At 43.8% G+C, this 19,783-nt stretch overlaps 2 protein-coding genes across 3 annotated transcripts; both read left to right on the top strand.

Moving 5' to 3' along the window:
- The first annotated feature begins 2,710 nt into the window (after positions 1 to 2,710).
- Positions 2,711 to 8,074, top strand: LOC127765121 (U11/U12 small nuclear ribonucleoprotein 65 kDa protein). 2 transcript variants are annotated; one of them, XR_008016080.1, is made up of 12 exons: positions 2,711 to 3,151; positions 3,323 to 3,394; positions 3,534 to 3,740; positions 4,478 to 4,559; positions 4,655 to 4,837; positions 4,926 to 5,084; positions 5,162 to 5,332; positions 5,933 to 6,020; positions 6,135 to 6,193; positions 6,421 to 6,486; positions 7,150 to 7,321; positions 7,417 to 8,074. XR_008016080.1 is itself a non-coding variant. In XM_052289958.1 (11 exons), exons 1-11 carry the CDS (start codon positions 2,919 to 2,921, stop codon positions 7,231 to 7,233), a joined length of 1,404 nt encoding a protein of 467 aa, XP_052145918.1. In that variant the 5' UTR covers positions 2,711 to 2,918; the 3' UTR covers positions 7,234 to 8,074. The 2 variants fall into 2 exon arrangements, 1 of the variants encoding a protein (XP_052145918.1); XM_052289958.1 differs by having other exon boundaries at positions 7,150 to 8,074.
- A 3,211-nt stretch (positions 8,075 to 11,285) lies between these two features.
- On the top strand, positions 11,286 to 13,273 carry LOC127765081 (thioredoxin-like 1-2, chloroplastic). The gene is made up of 4 exons (XM_052289884.1): positions 11,286 to 11,617; positions 11,794 to 11,970; positions 12,067 to 12,231; positions 12,728 to 13,273. The coding sequence occupies exons 1-4, from the start codon at positions 11,390 to 11,392 to the stop codon at positions 12,995 to 12,997; spliced, it is 840 nt and encodes a 279-aa protein (XP_052145844.1). The 5' UTR covers positions 11,286 to 11,389; the 3' UTR covers positions 12,998 to 13,273.
- The last annotated feature ends 6,510 nt before the right edge of the window (positions 13,274 to 19,783 follow it).

The raw sequence follows: 19,783 nt of genomic DNA, 5'->3' as shown, positions 1-19,783 counted from the left end.
TGGCTGCGCTGATGCAGGTGTTGTTAATTGCCAGGTGTGATTCGCTTGAGTGCGCCAACTGGGAACTTCGATGGCTACGTCTCCGGGGTCACTTGGCTAACGGGTTTGCACGTACCCAAGGACGCATGCTTGCCACAAGAACACGCTTGTAAATCGTACAAAAATCCCCTTTCGAGAGTTTTACAAGCAAGGGCTAAGATATTTTCAAACAAAAGGGTAGGCATACTGGAATGGATATGCGCGCAGCTAGGATGAGAGGAAAGGAACGTATGTACGTACGTACCTACTACTATACCTACGTACGTACGTGTTAGGTGTGATGGTTTTTTGGCCTAGCTACTGAAATGTCAAATGTTGTTTATATTATCTAGTACTGACTACTGGGGCCTCCTCCGCGGTCAACAATCTGTTACATGCACATCTGCATTGATCATGCAGGACGTCGTTACTTCACGAGCAGAATATTCACGTACAGCTCGGTGCCTCGGTCAATTCTGAACATGTGCGCACCGCCGCGAGCCCGCGATTCGCCGTCGTTGCACTCCGGTTCGCACACACTGCACGTCTGCACGCAGTCGTGCGCGACCATGGCAGCGTACGTGGCACATAGTATCGCGCATGCATCGACGCGCGGTGAGATGATGAGCGAGTTCGGGATCGACACCGCTGATCATGAAACGCGCGCTTCGAGTGAGAGTACGAAACTGACAAATTTTGGCCGGCAGAAAAATGGAAAACTGTGAACGACGTACAATCATACGTAAATGGCCGATACTTTGCGACGGGGCCGTAAAAATTCCAGTTAAAAGTCCATCGAAAACGCGTGAAAATTTTCATTTTGCAGGCGGCTTCTAAAAACCCGCTTCTCCAGCACAAAAGTTTTCATTTGAGCTACTTGCGAGAATCGAGCACGACCTGCATTTTTTCATGGGCCACTAGCCCACATACAAATCAGGGTGAAAGTGGGCTAGGTAGACCAGGCAGTTAATTGCAACTTGGAATAAGTTCACTTTAGGTCACTTAAATTGTCGTCCAGTCTGATTTTCATCCCTGAACCTCAAAACTGGATACAACGCATCTCCAACTTACAAAACCAGTATATATAAGGTCCTAAGGCGGTTTGGATGGCGGTTTTGACTGACGTGGCGCCCATGTGGCTAGTTTGACTTTGTCTTTCTCCTACATGGCAATGACGTGGACTAGAAGTAAAAAATGTAAATTTTTAAAAAATATGGGACCCACATGTCAATCATACAAAACATAAGATTAGTGAGGCCCACATGTTAGTGGGTCCCAACCTCATCTCTATCTCCACGGATGTGACGCTTCATAACTCTCCATCCCGGCAATCCCCTCCTCCCTCATCGAGCTCCCTCACCGACGAGCTACCACTACCGCCCGGAGCTCTTCGGCCACGGCGCTCGCGCAATCTGAAGCACATGGTTGGTGGCGGCGGTCACCGTTGCGTTTGTAGGAAGCGGCGGCGGTGGTGGGAGGTCCACGGCGATGGGGCTCAAGGAAGCGGCGGCGGCAACGGGAACGACGGGAGAGGAGGCGGTGGCCGGGGGAGGAGGAGGTGGGTGTGTCGCTCTCCCATCACCATCACCGCCACCTCTCCCCTCCTCGACGTCCGCTCCGCCTTTATTCACTAATGCGGCGGCTCCCCAAACCCTAGCCCGATCCCGACGGCGGCAATGGCAACTATGGGAGTTGAAGGTCGGTTAGCGCCGGTGTGCCCGTCGACTACCTCCGCGCCTACACCGCCGACCTCGGCGACCACCACGCGCTCGAGCAGCTCCGACAGATTCTGCGCCTGCTCACGTCGCTCAAGGTCGTGGCCGCCGGGCCGGGGCGGGACCCGGCGCCGCTCTCGTTCCCGCCGTTCGTGCGCCTGCGCGTTCTTGAGTTGCGTGGGTGCGACTTCTCCACATCCGCCGCTTCGAGGAGGAGGCGCGAGGAGTGGACAGGGAGGACATGGGGGGAGTCGTTGAGTGCGCGGAAAGGGAGGAGGCGGACGCCGCCCCTCGCCGACCGCCGCCCTTTTTCCCTCTTTGAGTCTGTCTTCGTCCCCCTCGCCGGCCACCACCCTTCTATCTCTTCGCGTCCGTCTCCACCCCTTCGCCGGCCGCCGCCCTATTCCCTCTCCGCGCGCGCTCGCCGGCCGATGAGGGAGCTCGACGAAGAAGGAAGGATAACCGGGAGAGAGGAGGCGCCGAGCCGACGACACGCCGTCGTTAGTGGATAGAGAAGAGGGACATTTGGGTCCCACTATTTTTTTCTTTCGTCCGACTGACATGTGGGCCCCATTTTTGTTGTTTAGTTTTAAATTTTTATATTTTGCTTGTAGTGCCACCTCACCGCCACGTAGGATGATGACTAAGTCAAACCAGCCACGTATGCACTACGTTAGCCAAACCACCATCTAAAACGCTAAGCGACCTTACTTGTACCGGTTTTGATAGTTGAGGGACCAGTTGTATTTGGTTTTTCGGTTGAAAGACGAAAATCAGATTTGTTTACAAGTTAAGGGACTTCAAGTGAACTTATTCCTTGCAACTTTGCAAGCCATTGGGTCGGGCCAACGAACACACACAATTCGTCTAGGCCGTGGGCCCTTGGTGGGCCAACCCATGTACTAGTGGGCCGGCCACAACTAAGGCGGCCACTGAGCCATGCCACGGCATCGGCCTTCTCCTCGGCAGACGGTCGCCCTCCCCGCCGCACGGCACACAGCAGCAGCGCCGCCGTCCTCCTCCCGCCTCCTCGCCGGTCGCCTCTCTCATCTCCGCACTCTCCGATCTCCCCTAGCGCCCCGGAAGCCTCATCTCCTCCTCCCGCGCCCTCCCACCTTCGCTAGGCACCTCGGCGAAAACCCTACTAATCTTCCCGAATCGACGCCGAGCCCCGGTACGACTCCGATGGCATCGTTCCCGCCGCCGCCGCCGCCTCCGCACGTTCGTCCCGCGCCCGCTACTCCATCACTAGCGCCGCCGCCGCCGCCGCCGCAGCAGCAGCAGCCGCCGCCTGGGTCTGCTCCGCCGGCAGCGACGCTCCTGGTGCGGCACCTTCCAGAGGCCATCCCGCAGGAGATGCTCTCCCGCCTCTTCTCCCACTACGGCGCCACATCCGTCCGCCCCTGCGCCGGTGGAAAGTACTTGGTCTTCACTTATCGCCTACTTATGTGCTACGAAGTGTTTCAACTATGTCGCTCTGAAATTCATCAACTATCTGCTTACGGCAGTAGTCGCTTGGCATGTGCAGCGATGGAACAATTGTAGTATTTTTCGTGATGACTGAAACTATTTTCGTTTTACTGCAATAGGTTGAGGAATTGCGCATTCGTAGATTTTAGGGACGAGGTGGTGGCCAGTCAGGCACAGTCTCTGCTGAACAGGTTCTTTTCCTCAAGCACAAGCTCTGCTCATTGTTAAATCACTTGAGGATATTTTCTTAATATTGTGAACCAGTCCTCCGTAATGCTCAACTGGCCTTACATGTTCCATATTATCCTGTTCAATTATGCATTTCTGCAGGTTGAGGTTCCTTGGGAAAGTGCTGATAGTCGAGAGAGCGAACCAGCCAAATTCAAAGAATGCTAACGAGAAGCAACAGGAGCATGAAGCACAAGGGGCATTGCAAGTACCAAGTATGAATTCCTTAAACCAGAAGAATCCCATATCTTCTGCTGAACCAATTGCGCCTAGGCTTGGGGTGGATTATCCATTTCCTCCGCACCTCGAGTAAGTTTCACCATCATCATCATCATTTCTTTCATCACCTTCTAACATGTTCTGTTTCCTGTGAATACACCGATTACATACCAAATGCCCAGTCTTGAAAAAATAATTAAGAGCTTAGCTTCTACCTGCACGCTGAGATCAGCCCCGAGTAGGCAACTGCCAAAGTTTTCCTCGATATTCATAGGCTCTACATTGTTTTTCCTAACTGCAAATTGCACCTTATGTTACAATGCAATGCTTGGATATTGAGAAACGAATTGATTTATGTGTGTTGAATTGTTGAGCTGCTTGATCATTTGGACGGACTGCCTAGTATAAAGGCCTGAGGGTTTGTTTGGATAATGGGATAAGAAGAGTGGGATTGGGATTGGGAAATGAGTGAAGGGTTAGGGTTAAATGGAAGAGGGAAAATGGATGGTTAGGATTTAAAGATGCCTTTTGGTGGGTTGGAAATCATTCCCCTAACCCATTAGCCAAACAAGGCCTGAGTTCTTCAATGCAATGCCCATCTATGTCCCACGCTAATGGCAATCCATCTGGAACTAAACAAAATCACACTAGTGTCTTCTCCAATCTTATCTATTTAAGTTCAAATTAACGTTTTACATTTCTCAAATAGGTCAACCACTTGTTATCTTGAGGAGATCTATCTGATATACATTTCTACAAGTCATAAGCTACCACAGTTGCTCTTGTTTGATCTTATTGCACTTTGGAATGTCTTTTCTTTTTTGTAGGTACGCGTATCCTCCACCAGATGGAAACATATTGACAAATATAGTCAATGCTCTAATTGCTGTTCCCCGATTTTACACCCAGGTTTATTAGGATTTCAACCTAACATGTAGCATTTCATGGCATGATTTTGAGAAGTCAATGTAGATGCATTTTTTTTATGTATGTTCTGTTTACAGGTGTTGCATTTGATGAATAAGATGAATCTTCCAGCTCCATTTCGGATGGCGTTGCCTACTCCACCTCTACCATCACAAGTGCCTGCTCCACCACCACCACCACCACCTCCACAGCCGTCTGCAGCAAATAAACCTCATTTGACAGATCTGTCTAGTGATGAGTCTGAGTTGGAATCTTCTGATGTACATGCTACTTCATCCTTTATAGTTTTCCACCTTGTAGTTTCTTTGCCATTTTAATCATAAAGCATGGCTACTTTATTGGTTTCAGGAGGATGTTGATAAAAGGAAAGTCAAGCGCACAAAGCATGAAGCTATTGTTGGTCCTGCAGTTGATAAAAGTATTGCTCATGAAGCAGTCGGGGTGAAACCTGCTGCATTAGTTTCTAGTGAGCTTCAAGTGATAAAAAAGAAAAATCCAGTTCTGCAGGTGAACTTCTTTCCCATATGTCATTATCCAAAGGTTTAGTGCCTTCTTATATTTTCTAATGCAACAATCATCTACAGATTAATATTGCCCCAAAGGCTGCACAGAAGGAGCTTACTGTTCAAAGTACTACTGACAAAGAATTGGTGCCAACAGCTGAACAACTTCAAGGAAAACATTTTGTCACACCTCAGGATATAGAAAAAGAGAAATTGCCGCCAGAGGAGATTTTGTCCCTTCCTATGTTCAAGGTACATAAACTTTGGTTGCCAAGCCTAGTTATTCATCAATTTGGTATTATATGACAGGGCTTTTAGAAAACTCTTGTGTCTTTATTTTCTTGCTATTTTAGGATGAAATTGTTACTTGAGCACAATTTTTTGAGTTATAACAAAACCTTATTTGCATTAGTAAAGATCCCTTTCACTACCTGGATCCCGCAGCACAGCAACTACAAAGTGACCCTATGTCATTTGCAGGGTATTTCAGTTATGTAATTTTCTCTTGGTGTTTGAATGTAATATCAAAATGGTCAATACAAATATATGCCACCATTATTATCTGTTGGCTGTTGTTGAGCTGCTTTCATCGTCTTGACCTCAGAAATGAGAAACTACAAGTTCGAAGATTGGTGTTAGATAAGCCGCATTATATTCTTTTTCATACGCTGGTATTGCTTTGATGTCACACAAATAGGCCTGTTCTTCACTGTGACCCTTTTTTCAGTTGCTTTTCCTTAAATTGGACATAGAACATGAACCAGAAAAAAGAATTTATTGCAAGCCTAGCAGTCTCAGGTTTTTCTTTTCTATTTCTTTGACATTTCTGCGTGTCACTGTTTTTTTGGGCAGAATTACACACCAGGGAATCCTGCCAGTGTGTTATACATAAAGAACTTGGCAAAGGATGTCATTCAGGATGACTTCTACTATGTCTTTGGTGAGACAGCTGGAAACTGAATGCATTGTTTATTAACTACTTGTAAAAAGATCACGGCAGTATCTTCTCAATTCTCATATTATCTCGCTAATTTCTTTTTTATCTGCTCCCCAGGGTCTGTTTTTGAAAACATGGACATTGCACGATCTAGTCTGAGCATCAAACTAATGCAGGTCAAATGTGCATGCTCTTTTTGCTTTTACTCTTTATCCACAAATAAGTTCCATGCAAAACAACAAATGATGTTCCTTCCTCTGCACCCATGTTATCCATGCTGAAAACTATCAGAGAATTCGCTGTTTGTTTGAAACCACATAACCTATTAGCTTTTAAACTGCTTTGTCGTCTCACTTTGCTAGTGGATTATTCGGTTGCATTATCTGTTTTGGTCATTTTCCAGGAGGGGCGGATGCGGGGCCAAGCCTTTGTGACATTTCCATCGGTTGAACTTGCTCAACGCGCACTGGTTAGTGATTATCAGTTGTTTCTTTAGACAATATTACTTCTTTGTTTTCCACAATAAGACACAAGTAATCGACCAAACTCTAGTGACTAAACTACTGGCATTGACAAAATACTTAGAGCTTCTCATTAGGCTCGGCACTGGCAAATGTCAGTTTAAGTTGCATTAACGCAGCTTAACTGAGAAAGAAAAGGTGAATTATGTTATTTATCTCGAAAGAGCATACGTCCCCCTGTTCAATTTCTAGGATAGAAAACACAATATGCGAATGGCACATACCAGGTTCCTTCCTAAAGAATTTAATCATCCAAACTCCTGAGTGTTCATGGTTAAGGTTTGCAGTCTTTCCTCAATCAACTGGAGATAGATTCTGTCTAACCAATCCAAGTGGACAATAACTAAACTCTGCTAGGCCTTTTGGGGCTCTAAACTTCATCAAACTTTTTATGATTTGTTAGTCTGCATGCTATGGTTGGGCCCATGCGGACACAGTTTTACTGAATTCTCCTTATGATACAGCTTTAATTTGGTGTATTTTATCCTTCTATTACTTTTTACAAAAATTGAGTCTATTGGAGGCATGCACGCTGAAGACTATGATTTGTTTACAACTGAACCTATCATGGCCATGCATGCTAAAGAATGGTTTGATTCTTTGTTTTGCAGAATCTTGTACATGGTTATGTGTTCAAAGGCAAACCAATGATTATACAGTTTGGCAGAAACCCTGCGGCTAACAAATCTTCCTAGGAGGGTTGCATTCTTTCAGATACTGAATGCACTTTTAAGTCAATAGGGACTAGCAAATGGAGACCAAAACTCTTGAGTATTTCTTCAGGTAAATTTGTATCTCCACTGTTAAATATATGGATATAGGAGTTAGGTTCCGAGCCCCTTTTTTTTTTTATTAAATGTGCTTTACTGTGCTGCCAGACGTTTGGTGGGGAATGGCACTGATTGTTTCAGTCTGACGGACAACAATGTTTTTCGGCCGTGTTGCACCTGTAAGGGTGTGTTTAGTTGGGGAAAAGGAAATTTTTGGGTGTCACATCAGACGTTTGACCGGATGTCGGAAGGGGTTTTCAGACACAAATGAAAAAACTAATTTCAGAACTCGCCTGGAAACCGCGAGACGAATCTTTTGAGACTAATTGCACATGTGGGTTACTGTAGCACTTAATGGCTAATCACGGACTAATTAGGCTTAAAAGATTCGTCTCGCGATTTTCCCCATAACCGTGCAATTAGTTTTTCTTTTTATCTATATTTAATGCTTCATGCATGTGTCTAAAGATTCGATGTGATGTTTTTGGGAAAAATTTTTGGGGAACTAAACGGGCCCTAAATGGTAAAATATGTGGAAGGAACTGGGCGCATGTACACTGTACAGAAGAGTGAAGATTGTAGATTGTGGGCTGAAGAGCATCCTCGTTCATATATGGTGAAAGATAAACTTGTACAGAACCTTGTAGCGGTTCTGTTCTGCGGTCTGAAAATGTTGGGTTTGGAAACAATTGAGGCCTATGTAATGTGGCATTTATTTACTGAATTCGGTGGGAACTGAACTGATTCATACATTAAGAGATTCCTGCGCGAGGTGTGAACTACTCGAATTTATTAAGAGTAGCAATCTAGTCGAAACTCTTGTTTTATGCTCTCTGTGGAATCCAGGTTTAAAATACAGCACTAGTGTTTTCTGTCAGTAGATAGTTGAGCGGCAACGTATCTTATACACACACCTATCTTGGTGCACTCATGAACTCGGCCACTATCGGCCCTTCGATTCTAATCCAAAGGCTAAAAACGCAGGTGCGGTGTTTTTGCATAAAGCCGCCCGCAGCACCTGTGTATGTTTGTAGAAAACCCCTCACTTCTCTTCGTCTTCTCTCGTCCAAACCTCCTCGATCCAGATCTCATCTCCGTGCGATGGGGTTGAACAGAACGACGACCCATCTTGATTTTCATTGAATCCTGCTGCTAGGGCTAGCATCGGTCGACACGCCAGGGTGCGGCTGCCTCGGCGCTATCCTTCACAGCTGGCGTGGCTGTCCAGCTGCTTGATGAATGGTTCGTCTCCATCTATAGTGTCCACATGGAGCCATGGAGGCCGTTGTTCCGGCGAGTCTCTTCTCGTGTTTTTTTTCTCGATTCTTCAGCTGTAATGTCCATGTTTATTTGTTGATTTCTCTTCTTGTTTTTCTCCTGATTGGACATAGCCTATTTTAATTATTGATATGGCAGCCTCGCTGCCATTTTTCCTCGATTGAACACCATGATACTCCCCAGTCATGTTGCTGCTTGCCGGCCAATCGGGCCACGGTGCTGCTTGCTCGGCCAGCTCGATGTTTAGCTGTGTGTAGATGGACGCAAAATCACCAACAGCCATGCTGCAGGCGCCGACGACGAGTCCCGCCATCCCTGACCGAAGGTGATAGAGCAGGTTTGGGGATCGACATGGATCGAGGAGGTTTGGACGAAAGAAGATGAAGGGAAGTGAGGGGTTTTCTGTAAACATACATAGGTGTTGCGGGCGGCTTTCTACAAAAACGCCGCACCTTCGTTTTTAGCCTTTGGATTAGAATCGAAGGGCCGACAGTGGCCGAGTGCATGAGTGCACTAAAATAGGTGTATGCATAGGATACATTGCCTAGTTGACCAGTCCTCGTTGGTGTACTGTAGTTAAATTTTCTGTCAGGGTTGCCTTTTGTTTTCCTTGAGCTAACTGAACAGGTAGGAGTACTTAATTCTTTCAGACCATACGAGCTCAGTAGTTAAATTTTCTGTCAGGGTTGCCTTCTGTTTCCAAACTGTTAGATGACTGTCGACAGTTTTCTTGAGTGAAAACTATCAATTTTTTTGGCCGTCTATTCCGCTTTAAGATTTGTGTTGAGATATTTTGCTATCGGATCTAAACTCTCTTTTCACAAGCTAGTCCCATCATTACATGTTTATGGTAGATTTGTTTAAGTTACATCTAAATTGCATTCCAGTTACATGCTAGTTATATTGTAGTTATACTATAATTAGTGTAACTACACTATAACTACATTGTTATCTCTATATAAATTGTTGCATATATTATTTTTAAAACATATATATATACAAGTTATTATTATTATAGTATAGTGATAGTGAAATTATATACTATAATTAGATTTGAAAGTTTTCTCTAAAAAAACACTCAACAGTTTTTTAGCTAGTCCCCTTTTGTTTTGCCACTAGTCCAAATTGCAACTTTAGGTAAAAAGATCTGGTGTTAAATGAAAAAGTTGAACTATAGATGGTTCAATGTGAAACTACGATCAAAATACATAGCCCAATCTGTAATTTACTCTTAACCCAATCTGTAATTTACTCTTATTTCTATTTGGATGTTTATTTGTGTACGGCACGACCCATTCCTGATGTTTATTTGTAGTACTATGACATCGGAATCTCAGGGTTCAGGATGTCACTATTTCTATTTGGATGTCTATTTGTGTACGTCATGACTCATTAGTGCTCTTCATTACTTTGCCATCAGATTCTCAGGGTTCTCGTGAGTCCATGACAGCGGTAGTAATAGTGGATCTGCAGGAAACGTCTCTAAATAAGGTGGGGAAAAGTAGTGGAATAATCACATCTTTGTTTGGTTGCTTGACAAAATGTCAAATAGAGTACGCAAAGTTTTTCCTTCTCCGAATTATTTCATGCACTGGTGTATATATTTATTGGGTTATTTTTCTTTTAGAAAAAGGCCAGCGATCCGGCTTTTCTTGGGTTAATTGAATCCATATTTCTACACTCGTCATTTTAGATAAATGACACTAAATTGGTAGGCCGAATTTAATTATTTAAATCGTAAGCATATGCCAAGGAACGCATTCTTTTTAGCAGGACAACAAAATCAGAAAATGAAAGATAATCTTACAGATAATCAACGCGTGGTTGTGCTTAAAATAGACACCTAATAATCATTCATGGCCATATTATTAGTTGCCATCGGCGGATACTTTCATTCTTTATCCGAATCAGTTACTATGAATAGGAGTTACCATCCTGCGTTGAAACTTCACCACATAATATCATCTCTATCTAAATACTACTAGTTCACTATTAATAGTAGTGGCCTGGTTGGTAGTCCACTCTCAAGTAAATAGATATAATTAACATGTGTGGTGCCCCAAAGGAAGATAATTAACAGTTGAAAAAGTTAAAAACAACCCATATTATTCCAACTTGTTTGCCATTTGTTGCAAAATTTCTTAACATAGTTTGATCGCAGCTAGAGATAAAACAGCTTAAGAAACTAAACAAGAAAAATTATACAGTAACAATTGTTAACATTAAAAAAAAACATCCGATAGATGAAATCAGGGATGTAAATAGGTGTCACCAAAACAAAACCGGCCGGGGTCATGGGTCGCCGGTTTATACAGTTACCTCTCCACTTCGCTGTGCGCTGGGCCCCACCTCATCCTTGACCAAGAAACCGCGTCTCGCTACGTGCCCCCCGCGAGCTGCACCAAGCTCACCCTCCCACACGTGGCACCGCGCCTTCCTGACCCTACGGGGCATGTGAGCGGTGAGCCCCAATTTCTTTTTTTTTTTCCTCTCTTATCCGGAATATATCCATTCCTCGAAATAAAAACCACCGGAAAAACAGAGAAGCGCCAGAAGCTTCCGCCTTACGTGGCGTCCATCCGACCGTTGATGGGTCGAACGGACGGCTGAGATCGAGGGATGGGAAGTGGCGGTTTTCGTTTTTATCCGTGGGCCTCCTTTTTAAAAGGAGCAGCTTTCCTTCGCCGCTTCTCCAATCCTCTTCTTCTCCTTTCCCCCTCTTCTCGTGCTCATCTTCCTCTCCTCGCGTGCTTCCTCCTCCTCCTTCCTCGGCGAGCGTGTTGGTTGATCCGTGAGAGCGGCGATGGCGGCGACGGCGGCGCAGGCGGTGGCGGTGAAGGGGAGCGTGGCGGTGCCGCCGTGCGGGAGCCGCGGCCGGCGGAGGGGCGCCGTGGCGTCGGTGCGCATGGCGGCGGCGGCGGCGACGTCGGCGTTGCGGATCGGCAGGAGGAGCCCCTTCCTCGGCGGGAGGCTGGCGGTTGGGCCGAGGAGATCCAGGCCCGTGCCCCGGAATCTCGTCGCGCCAGTGCAGGTGATTTGACTAAATTTTTTTTTCTTCCATTTCATCCTGTTTTAGTTTTTTTTCTTTGTAATTTGTTAAGTATCTTTTATTTCACATAATAAATCATCCCTCACCATAAATTTACTTTCTACAAATTTCTTCATACTTTATTTACTAATATGATTTGGTTGCTTTGTACGCGGCAGATGAATCTCGCGTTTGCGAAAGCCACGAAGTGGTGGGAGAAGGGATTGCAGCCCAACATGCGGGAGGTCGAGTCCGCGCAAGACCTCGTCGACTCCTTGACCAACGCCGGCGACAATCTCGTCATCGTCGACTTCTTCTCCCCTGGCTGCGGCGGCTGCCGTGCCCTCCACCCCAAGGTCAAAATCAGAGCCGATGAAGTAGTTCAATTGCAGCTTACCCTTCATGAGATTTCGGCAGTTCTGAAAATTTTTTACATGTATTTCTTTGCGCAGATTTGCCAGATTGCAGAGCAGAATCCGGACGTGCTGTTCTTGCAGGTGAACTATGAGGAGCACAAGTCTATGTGCTACAGCCTCCATGTTCATGTTCTTCCTTTCTTCAGGTTCTACAGGGGAGCTCAGGGCCGGCTCTGCAGCTTCAGCTGTACTAACGCAACTGTAAGATCTTGATCTGGTCTTGTGCTTTCAATTGCTCGTGTTGCTTAATATTCGTATTGTAAGGAAACTATTCCCCATTAGCCTTGTGGTATAATTGGATCCTAGTTCATGTTTAATCTTCTATAGTGTTTCGGGAGTACTATGTATTTACTACTAGTAAAATTTAGTATGGGAAGTTTCTCTTAAACTCACAATGATGCCTCTTTTGAAATGTTCTTCCAAAATTTACCAATTAATCGACCAGATTCTCCTGCATCTAAACATTACTGCTAGCTCGGTGATATTGGAAAAAAAAGGAGAAGAAATTTTGTTGCTAAATTAGAACATGACTTGATGGAGATCACGTGTGTTACCTCTTTACTGATGTATACTTCTGCTTTTAACCGGGGTTTCTGTACCAGTAACTTGGTCACATGTGTATACTTTGAATATGTGGTGTGCAGTGTCGTAAGTTGTTTGATGATGTACTTATAATTGTGGTGTCTTCTGTGTGCAGATTAAGAAGTTCAGGGATGCGCTTGCTAAGCATAAACCAGATAGATGCAGCCTTGGCCCAACTAGGGGGCTCGAGGAGTCGGAGCTATTGGCGCTGGCTGCGAACAAGGATCTGCAGTTCAACTACACCAAGAAACCAGAACTGGTTCCTAGCGGAGATGCCGCAGCTGCCCAGGAATTGGATCGTGGAAGCACAAAGCTTTCTCCACCCGCAAAACCATTGGTCAAGCAGGGCTCTGAAGAGAGGTCCTTGGTCTCATCAGGCAGATGAGATGAAATGAGATGAGATGCTGGTCTGTATGATCGCATCCCTCAATTCTGTACAGTTTCTTGATTGTTCTTGATGTGTACAGGTTGTGCCTTATGGTTGAGTGCAGGCTAATATTTTTTATTGTGAAGCCTGCCCGTTCATCTGCATGTAGCGTAGCAGCAAGCAGTAGTATCAGCAAGTGTTGTAGCCTTGTAGGCATGTAGCAATGCCAGGGATTTGTATGGGTAGCTGTATGAATTCATCTATATTTTGCCTAGTTGTGTGACCTTTGGAAAATTTCTTTTGTGGCCTACTTTCTGCTTTCTAGTACAACTGTTACGAATAATTCTGGATGAGTATTATTTTGTTTTGAACTTGTATTTTGAAAATCTGAATTCCGGTCACATACCGTTGTGAGGTGGAGTCCTGTGGCAGTTACAGATGGCTGCTTCTCCAACGATGGTGTTGCGATATTTGGGACAGGGTTTGTGGTTGTTTTCGTCTTTGTCCTTTTGTGGCCGCGAACGGGTGAAGAAGAAATAAGCTCGAAGCTGGGTCCTTGTAATTGGAGAACTAAAATTGCAGCAACTAAAAAGGTTGGTTTGAAACTTCCAACTAAAAAGGCTGGTTTGAAACTTCATATTGAAGGTATGGTATGGGACAATTTTGCGGTTGCTCTTGATTCAAGTCAGAAGAAAAGGTACTGCTAAGCTACATAGGCGGCTGTTCATTCAAAAATCAGTTAACAGCGGGGCATTTAACTATTTGCCACTTTTAAGATGTGGCAATTAAGGATTTGCCACTCGCTGCCTATGACACGTGGGTCCTCATTTGTCTATAACATATGGATACAGTGGTAAATTCTTTATCACTACTCGTAAGAGTGGCGAATAGTTAATTATTCCGACCACTGTTGGGCTGTTCATCCGAGTGTGGCCGTGTTTAGTTCTAAAATAATTCTTCAAACTTTCAACTTTTTCATCCCATCAAAACTTTTCTTCGCACATAAACTTTCAACTTTTCCGTCATATCGTTACAATTTCAACCAAACTTCTAATTTTAGTGTGAACTAAACACAGCCTGTGTTCTCATAATCCATTACACCATGATTATGACCAGTTTCTATAGGAGTATTCAACATACAAACCCCTAATCTCTGCTCATCACATGCCATATGCTTGTCTATGAGAATTGAGAACCAAGGCATGTGCACTCTCCAGTCTGCACCATACGGTATTTTTTTTTTGGGAATACGCTAGAAGCGTATTTTTGCATTAAGAGGAGTAAAATAGACGTTTACAACCAAAGGCGAAAGCAGCAGGGGACAGGGGAACCGGACAAAAGAAAACACACCCCGCCACGTGCCTACACACCACCACACCGAGAGGAACACACGGCCACCTCCAAAACGATGCCTTCAAGAAGGTCACGACATTCAAAATGCCGCCATCGCCCATCCCGAAAGTATGAGGTTTTCACCTAGAGAATCCTTGAAGAGGGGGAGGGAGGCACCTCAACAACGCCCTCAAGAGGGTTGCAACACCCAAAGACGTCACCGTTGCCGCCCAAGAATTGGGCCGGCTTTCGCCTAGCACCTGCCAATGCCCCTCTTGCTGCTACCTCACCGACTCCCAGGCAATGTCAACACGTGGCCTCTACAGCAACGACGCCCCTCCGTCGGCTGGACTCCAAGCGACCTAACCTGCTGCCAGCGCGACCCTCACAGCTACATGTTGGAACGAGCACGACCAAACCACCGTTGCACTTCGGCGACCAGCTAGCCTTCCTCCCATGCCGTCACCTCCAAAGAGAGTGCCCGCCACCGCCCATCACTATCGATAACAACCTGGGGCAACCTTGCCGCTGCCTTCACCGTCTCGCAAAGGAGCTCCCCACGACCAGGCGGTCAAGAAGGGGAGGAGCTCCAAGGAGATGAGAAGGCACCCACATGGCGTCCCCTCGTCATCACTGGTCGTGATGGCAGTGCTGTGCGGCTGAATCCGAGCTCGACCCTAGATCCGGCGGCATCTCCACCGGCCAATACCTGCAGCGCCGTCACACGGGCGACGCGCAACGACCCCGCCGCCGCCATGCAAGCCGGTGTCCCAGTCGGGTCCCCCACAATGCAGCCATCCATCTGGCAGCAGCCCCCACCAGCGGTCATCCACGAGGTCTGGCGGCAAGCATCGCCGGCGCCAGCCACTGCCGCGTCGGCCCGCTGCACGGCGCCGCACGCATCGACCTTGACGCCGGCGTCCTCCCGTCGCGCATGTGCCGTCCTTCCGCACGCGCCGTCCTCCCGTCGCCGGCGACGCCGGCCATAACGACCCTGGCCATCCGGGAGTCGGATCCGGCCGCGGGGACGCCGGATCCGGGCGGGGTGCCGCCGGAGCCGCCGCCACCTTGCCAGGTGCCCTGCTCCCAGCCGCCGTGCCGCCGCCGCCGCCCCCAGCCGCATCGCGCCGCCGGGCCACCGTTGCCGCCCCCAGCCGCGCACCACCGCCGGGCCGCGCTGCCGCGCCAGATCCGGCCATGGGGGTGCCGGATCCGCCGCCACCCCACACCGCCCCGCCGCCTCCACTTCTCCCGGCGGTGGGGTACCTCATCGACGTCGCCCCGTCCACGTCGCGCCAGGAGGGAGCTGCCAGGCGCGGGCGGCTAGGGTTTTCGCCCCCGAGCCGCCCGCGCGAGAGCGACGCGTGCACCACACGGTATGGCTTCCCATATTCTTTACTCCTGCATAGTACACAGTACCAGTAGCATTTGATGAAAACATAAACACGAGACCGTAGTTTCAAAAAAAAAAAAAAGGAAACACGAGGTCTTCGTATCTTGATCTGGCTGGGCGGGAAGCATGGAATTTCCAGGATCTCATGCACAAAATTGTCGATTCCAGTACCAGCCACAAGACGGTGTTCCTGCAGTGACACCGGACACACTCCGGCCATGCTAGTCGAAAAGATCTGAACGGGAATACGACTACGTGGCACGCTGCGGGATTCCAATTCGCAACGCCCATGTCTCTCGATAATCTGATCCACTAGAGCTAGGACATATGCAATCGTTATCTGCAGTTATCGATCTATACGTTGCAATATGGAGTGTAGTACGTATGCGCTTTGCATGAAAGGGAATATTGACCCCTCCGAATCCGAGGAATCAGAAACGTCGATGAAATTGTAATACTGAAGAGAAAAGAGCACGTCCATGAAAAATGACAAGAAAATATCATGGTTTTGTAGCTTTGTACACGTACGTACGCTGTAGCTCTCTGAGGTTAAAACTGTGTCCAGAAACTCCAGATGCGAGTGGTGCTAAAAAAACTCCTCTCCTTTTCATTTTTTATCGCTGCATGCATCTTAATTTTGAGACCTTGAAAGGTCTCTCACCCCACCACCATTTTGACACTTCTACCCTGTTTGTTTCTACTCACTGAGTTATTCTCGTAGTTGCTCTACGATTCTAAAAATATAATATTTTCTTAAAAAAATCTATTCTATTGCTTAGCCTATTTATTCTTGTTCTAAGGTATATGTTAAGTTTCTGAAAATATTTAATTATTTTTATACAAAGTCGATAACTTTTTCATAATATCTGGCAAGTAACATATTTGTGACTACCATGGTGGTCCATGCAAATTTGCGAGGCTAGCATCTTATGTTTTCTCTCATATAATAGCATATTTGTTTTATTTTATTATTAAAATATCTTAAAATCATAACATAATTTAAATTTTATACTAACTTGACTAAACTATCAATGTGTAATATTTATATTGTGTTGTATATATATGTGATAGTTATTAATTGTTTTCTAATACCGAATTTTAGTTATTTCTAAATTATATTTATGTATGGACTCTAGACTCCTCTTCCAACAATCTTTATTTTTTTAATTATGAGTTTATATTATTTATGAACTTTATTCCTATATTTCTTATTTTAAAGTGAAAATTTCAGTTATTTCTAAATTATACTTCATATGAACTCTAAACTCTTCTTTCAATATTCTTATTTTTCAATTCTGAATTTCTGTTATTTATAAATTATGTTTCTATATGGACTATGGACTCTTATTCTAATATTTCTTTTTTTTAATTCTAAATTTTTATTATTTCTAATTGTATTTCTATATGGATTCTAAACTCATATTTTAATATTATTTATTTTTTATTTCGAATTTCAGTTACTTCTAAATTGGATTATTATATGAACTCTAAACTATTGTTCCAATTTTTATTTTTCAATTTTTAATTTTAGTTATTTGTAATTTGTATTTCTATATAGACTCTAAACTCTACTTTTAATTTTATTATTTTTATTCTGAATTTTAATTAATTCTAAATTTCTATATGGACTCTATACCCTTCTTCTAATATTCCTTATTTTAATTTATAATTTCTATTATTTCTAAATTGTACGTACTTCTATATGGACTTTGAACTTATCTTTCAATATTATTTTTTAATTCTGAATTTTAGTTATTTTTAAAGTTGTATTTTATATGGACTCTATATTCTTCTTCCAATATTCCTTATTTTTTAAATTTTTATTTTTTTTTGTTATTTCTAAATTGTATTTCTATATGAACTCTAACCTCTACTTTTAATTTTCTTTTTTTTATTTCCGAATTTCTTTTAGTTCTATTGTATGCCGGTATGAAATCTAGTATTCTCTTAATATATTCCTTATTTTTAACTACCAATTTTAGTTATTATTAAATTATATTTGTATATGGACTCTATTTTTTTATCTGATTAATATAAAAATTTCTATGTCATGAGAGTGAACATGAAGGTTTCCTTTTCTATTCTAGCATGCCTCTGATATGTGTGCCTGTCAGTGCTAGGCTGTTAAGAGTGTGTTTAGTTCACGCTAAAAGTTGAAAGTTTGTGTAGGAAAGTTTTGATGTGATGAAAAAGTTGAAAGTTTTGAGGAAAAAAAAAACAGGCCTAACATACACCGACGGAATAAGCACACGAAATTCGTTTCTTTCATCGAGTGTATGCATGTTTGTTACTCCATACTAGTAGTATGAACTCTTGACCGCTGCAAGCCTGCAATTGGTCTCGCGTCGATTCGATGAGCAAGATAAGTCGCCGGCGGTCGACGAGAATGTCGTTTTGCGTTTCGCGTAGAATCCTCCGCAGATACAAATGGTGTCGGATTGGACATTTCGGCGTTATGTGTTTGAATTCCAAATTAACCTGCCGGTCAGGTCAATCTATGAACAATTCATCAACAGTAGGAGCTCTCTTTCGCCCCGGTTTCCCTTGTGATTCCGGCTTATATCTGCAGCAGATGGCGGTGTAGTTAGGGAAATGCTTTCGGTCGTCCGATCCTGAGAAAAAAATTAGACACCTCTTACTATAATTTTACCGCATGCAGCCTTTGTCAGATCCTCTCTATGTCACATATGCTTCCTTTCTGCTATTAATATGCATGAAAGAGAGATGACACGAGGTTACTTGCATGTACATAACATATTTTTAGCAAACTTGAAAAAGATTTTTCTTCTAAATTACTCATCCAATCTACGATCCGATTACACCATTGTATTCGTTACAATTAAATCTTTACAATAAGATCTCACATGACTAAATTATAATAAAAAAGCACACATATATTTCAACCAATTAAAGTTAATGTTTCACATATAAAAATTAAATGTTTCAGCTGAAATTCTATTATGTTGCACATATTTATTTAGTGTCGTGATGTATATATCTTCCTTTAATGTATCTCACGGTGCTATTTGTATGTTTCACTAAGTAGTTTATTGTGTTTCACTGGTTTATTTGTAATTGTTGTATATATGTTAGTTGAGTGAAGTCAAACCTTGGGAATATAAATCACGAATAACTCTCAAGTTATTGAGTTTGAAAATGTAAAAATTATATGATTAGATTTGTCTTGAAAAATACTTTCATAAAAGTATACATATATCACTTTTCAATAAATATTTTTATAGAAACAAGAAGTCAAAGTTGTGCTTTGGAGACCGTGTCGCTGTCCAAAACGACTTCCTTTACGAGTACGGAGTGAGTATCCACTAGTGTACTCACAATGTTCCACTAAAAATGTTTCACCTAGTGTATTCACAATGTTTATATATAGATCTAATGTTGAAGTGAATTGAAAAAAAATCTTTTACAACAAATCACCCACATATCATAGAAATCATCTATTAAGAGATTTCGTTTCATTTTTTTTCCACAAAAAATGTTTCACTTTACATGGATCAAATGTTGCAGTGACTTGAAACATTCTTTCGCTATTTACTGAAACATTGTTTTTATATAAGGTGAAACAACGTCCGATTTAAACGATTGAAACATTTTCGATCTACCTAGTGAAACAATTCCGATATACTTGGTGGAACAACGTGCAACATTTAAAAATAATTCAATAATAAGCTAATTTTTTTCACCGGAATATATCCATGTGTGGTCTTGTTTTATAGATTTAATTGCAACAAATTTAATGGTGCAATCGGATCATGATTTGGATAAATAATTTAAGAGAAAAAGTAGTTTAAAATTTTTTTGCATGTATGTATGCTTGATGATATTAGATGGCTGATGACGTGACGGCTTATGGATGCGTACGATTTTTCGTCTCGCACCGTACGTCCGACGCGTAGCGCTCTCTGTGTAGTTAGGCTTAATCTGAAACAGTCTCCAAAGGGCTCCCTAATCTACTGCCTTCCTAAAGGAAAGTTTTTACAAAGAGTAAGGGCATGTACAATGGTCTTTATTAGCGGTCTCTCTTTATTGTCATACAATCATATTTGGTGACGTGGAAGAGA

This window comes from Oryza glaberrima, chromosome 3 (assembly GCF_000147395.1).
Source record: "Oryza glaberrima chromosome 3, OglaRS2, whole genome shotgun sequence".
In the NCBI taxonomy this organism is placed as follows: Eukaryota; Viridiplantae; Streptophyta; class Magnoliopsida; order Poales; family Poaceae; genus Oryza; species Oryza glaberrima.
The sequence above is the reverse complement of the archived record's forward strand: the minus strand, read 5'-3'. Positions and strand labels throughout refer to the sequence as shown.

What these genes read in the sequence shown, in the direction of transcription:
- LOC127765121 (XM_052289958.1), top strand. Translation starts at nt 2,919, where the DNA reads ATGGCATCGTTCCCGCCGCCGCCGCCGCCTCCGCACGTTCGTCCCGCG. An exon ending in GCACAGTCTCTGCTGAACAG is followed by an intron (nt 3,395 to 3,533) that starts GTTCTTTTCCTC and finishes GCATTTCTGCAG; the next exon opens with GTTGAGGTTCCTTGGGAAAG. An exon ending in TGACTTCTACTATGTCTTTG is followed by an intron (nt 6,021 to 6,134) that starts GTGAGACAGCTG and finishes TCTGCTCCCCAG; the next exon opens with GGTCTGTTTTTGAAAACATG.
- LOC127765081 (XM_052289884.1), top strand. Translation starts at nt 11,390, where the DNA reads ATGGCGGCGACGGCGGCGCAGGCGGTGGCGGTGAAGGGGAGCGTGGCG. An exon ending in ATCTCGTCGCGCCAGTGCAG is followed by an intron (nt 11,618 to 11,793) that starts GTGATTTGACTA and finishes TGTACGCGGCAG; the next exon opens with ATGAATCTCGCGTTTGCGAA. An exon ending in GCCGTGCCCTCCACCCCAAG is followed by an intron (nt 11,971 to 12,066) that starts GTCAAAATCAGA and finishes TTCTTTGCGCAG; the next exon opens with ATTTGCCAGATTGCAGAGCA.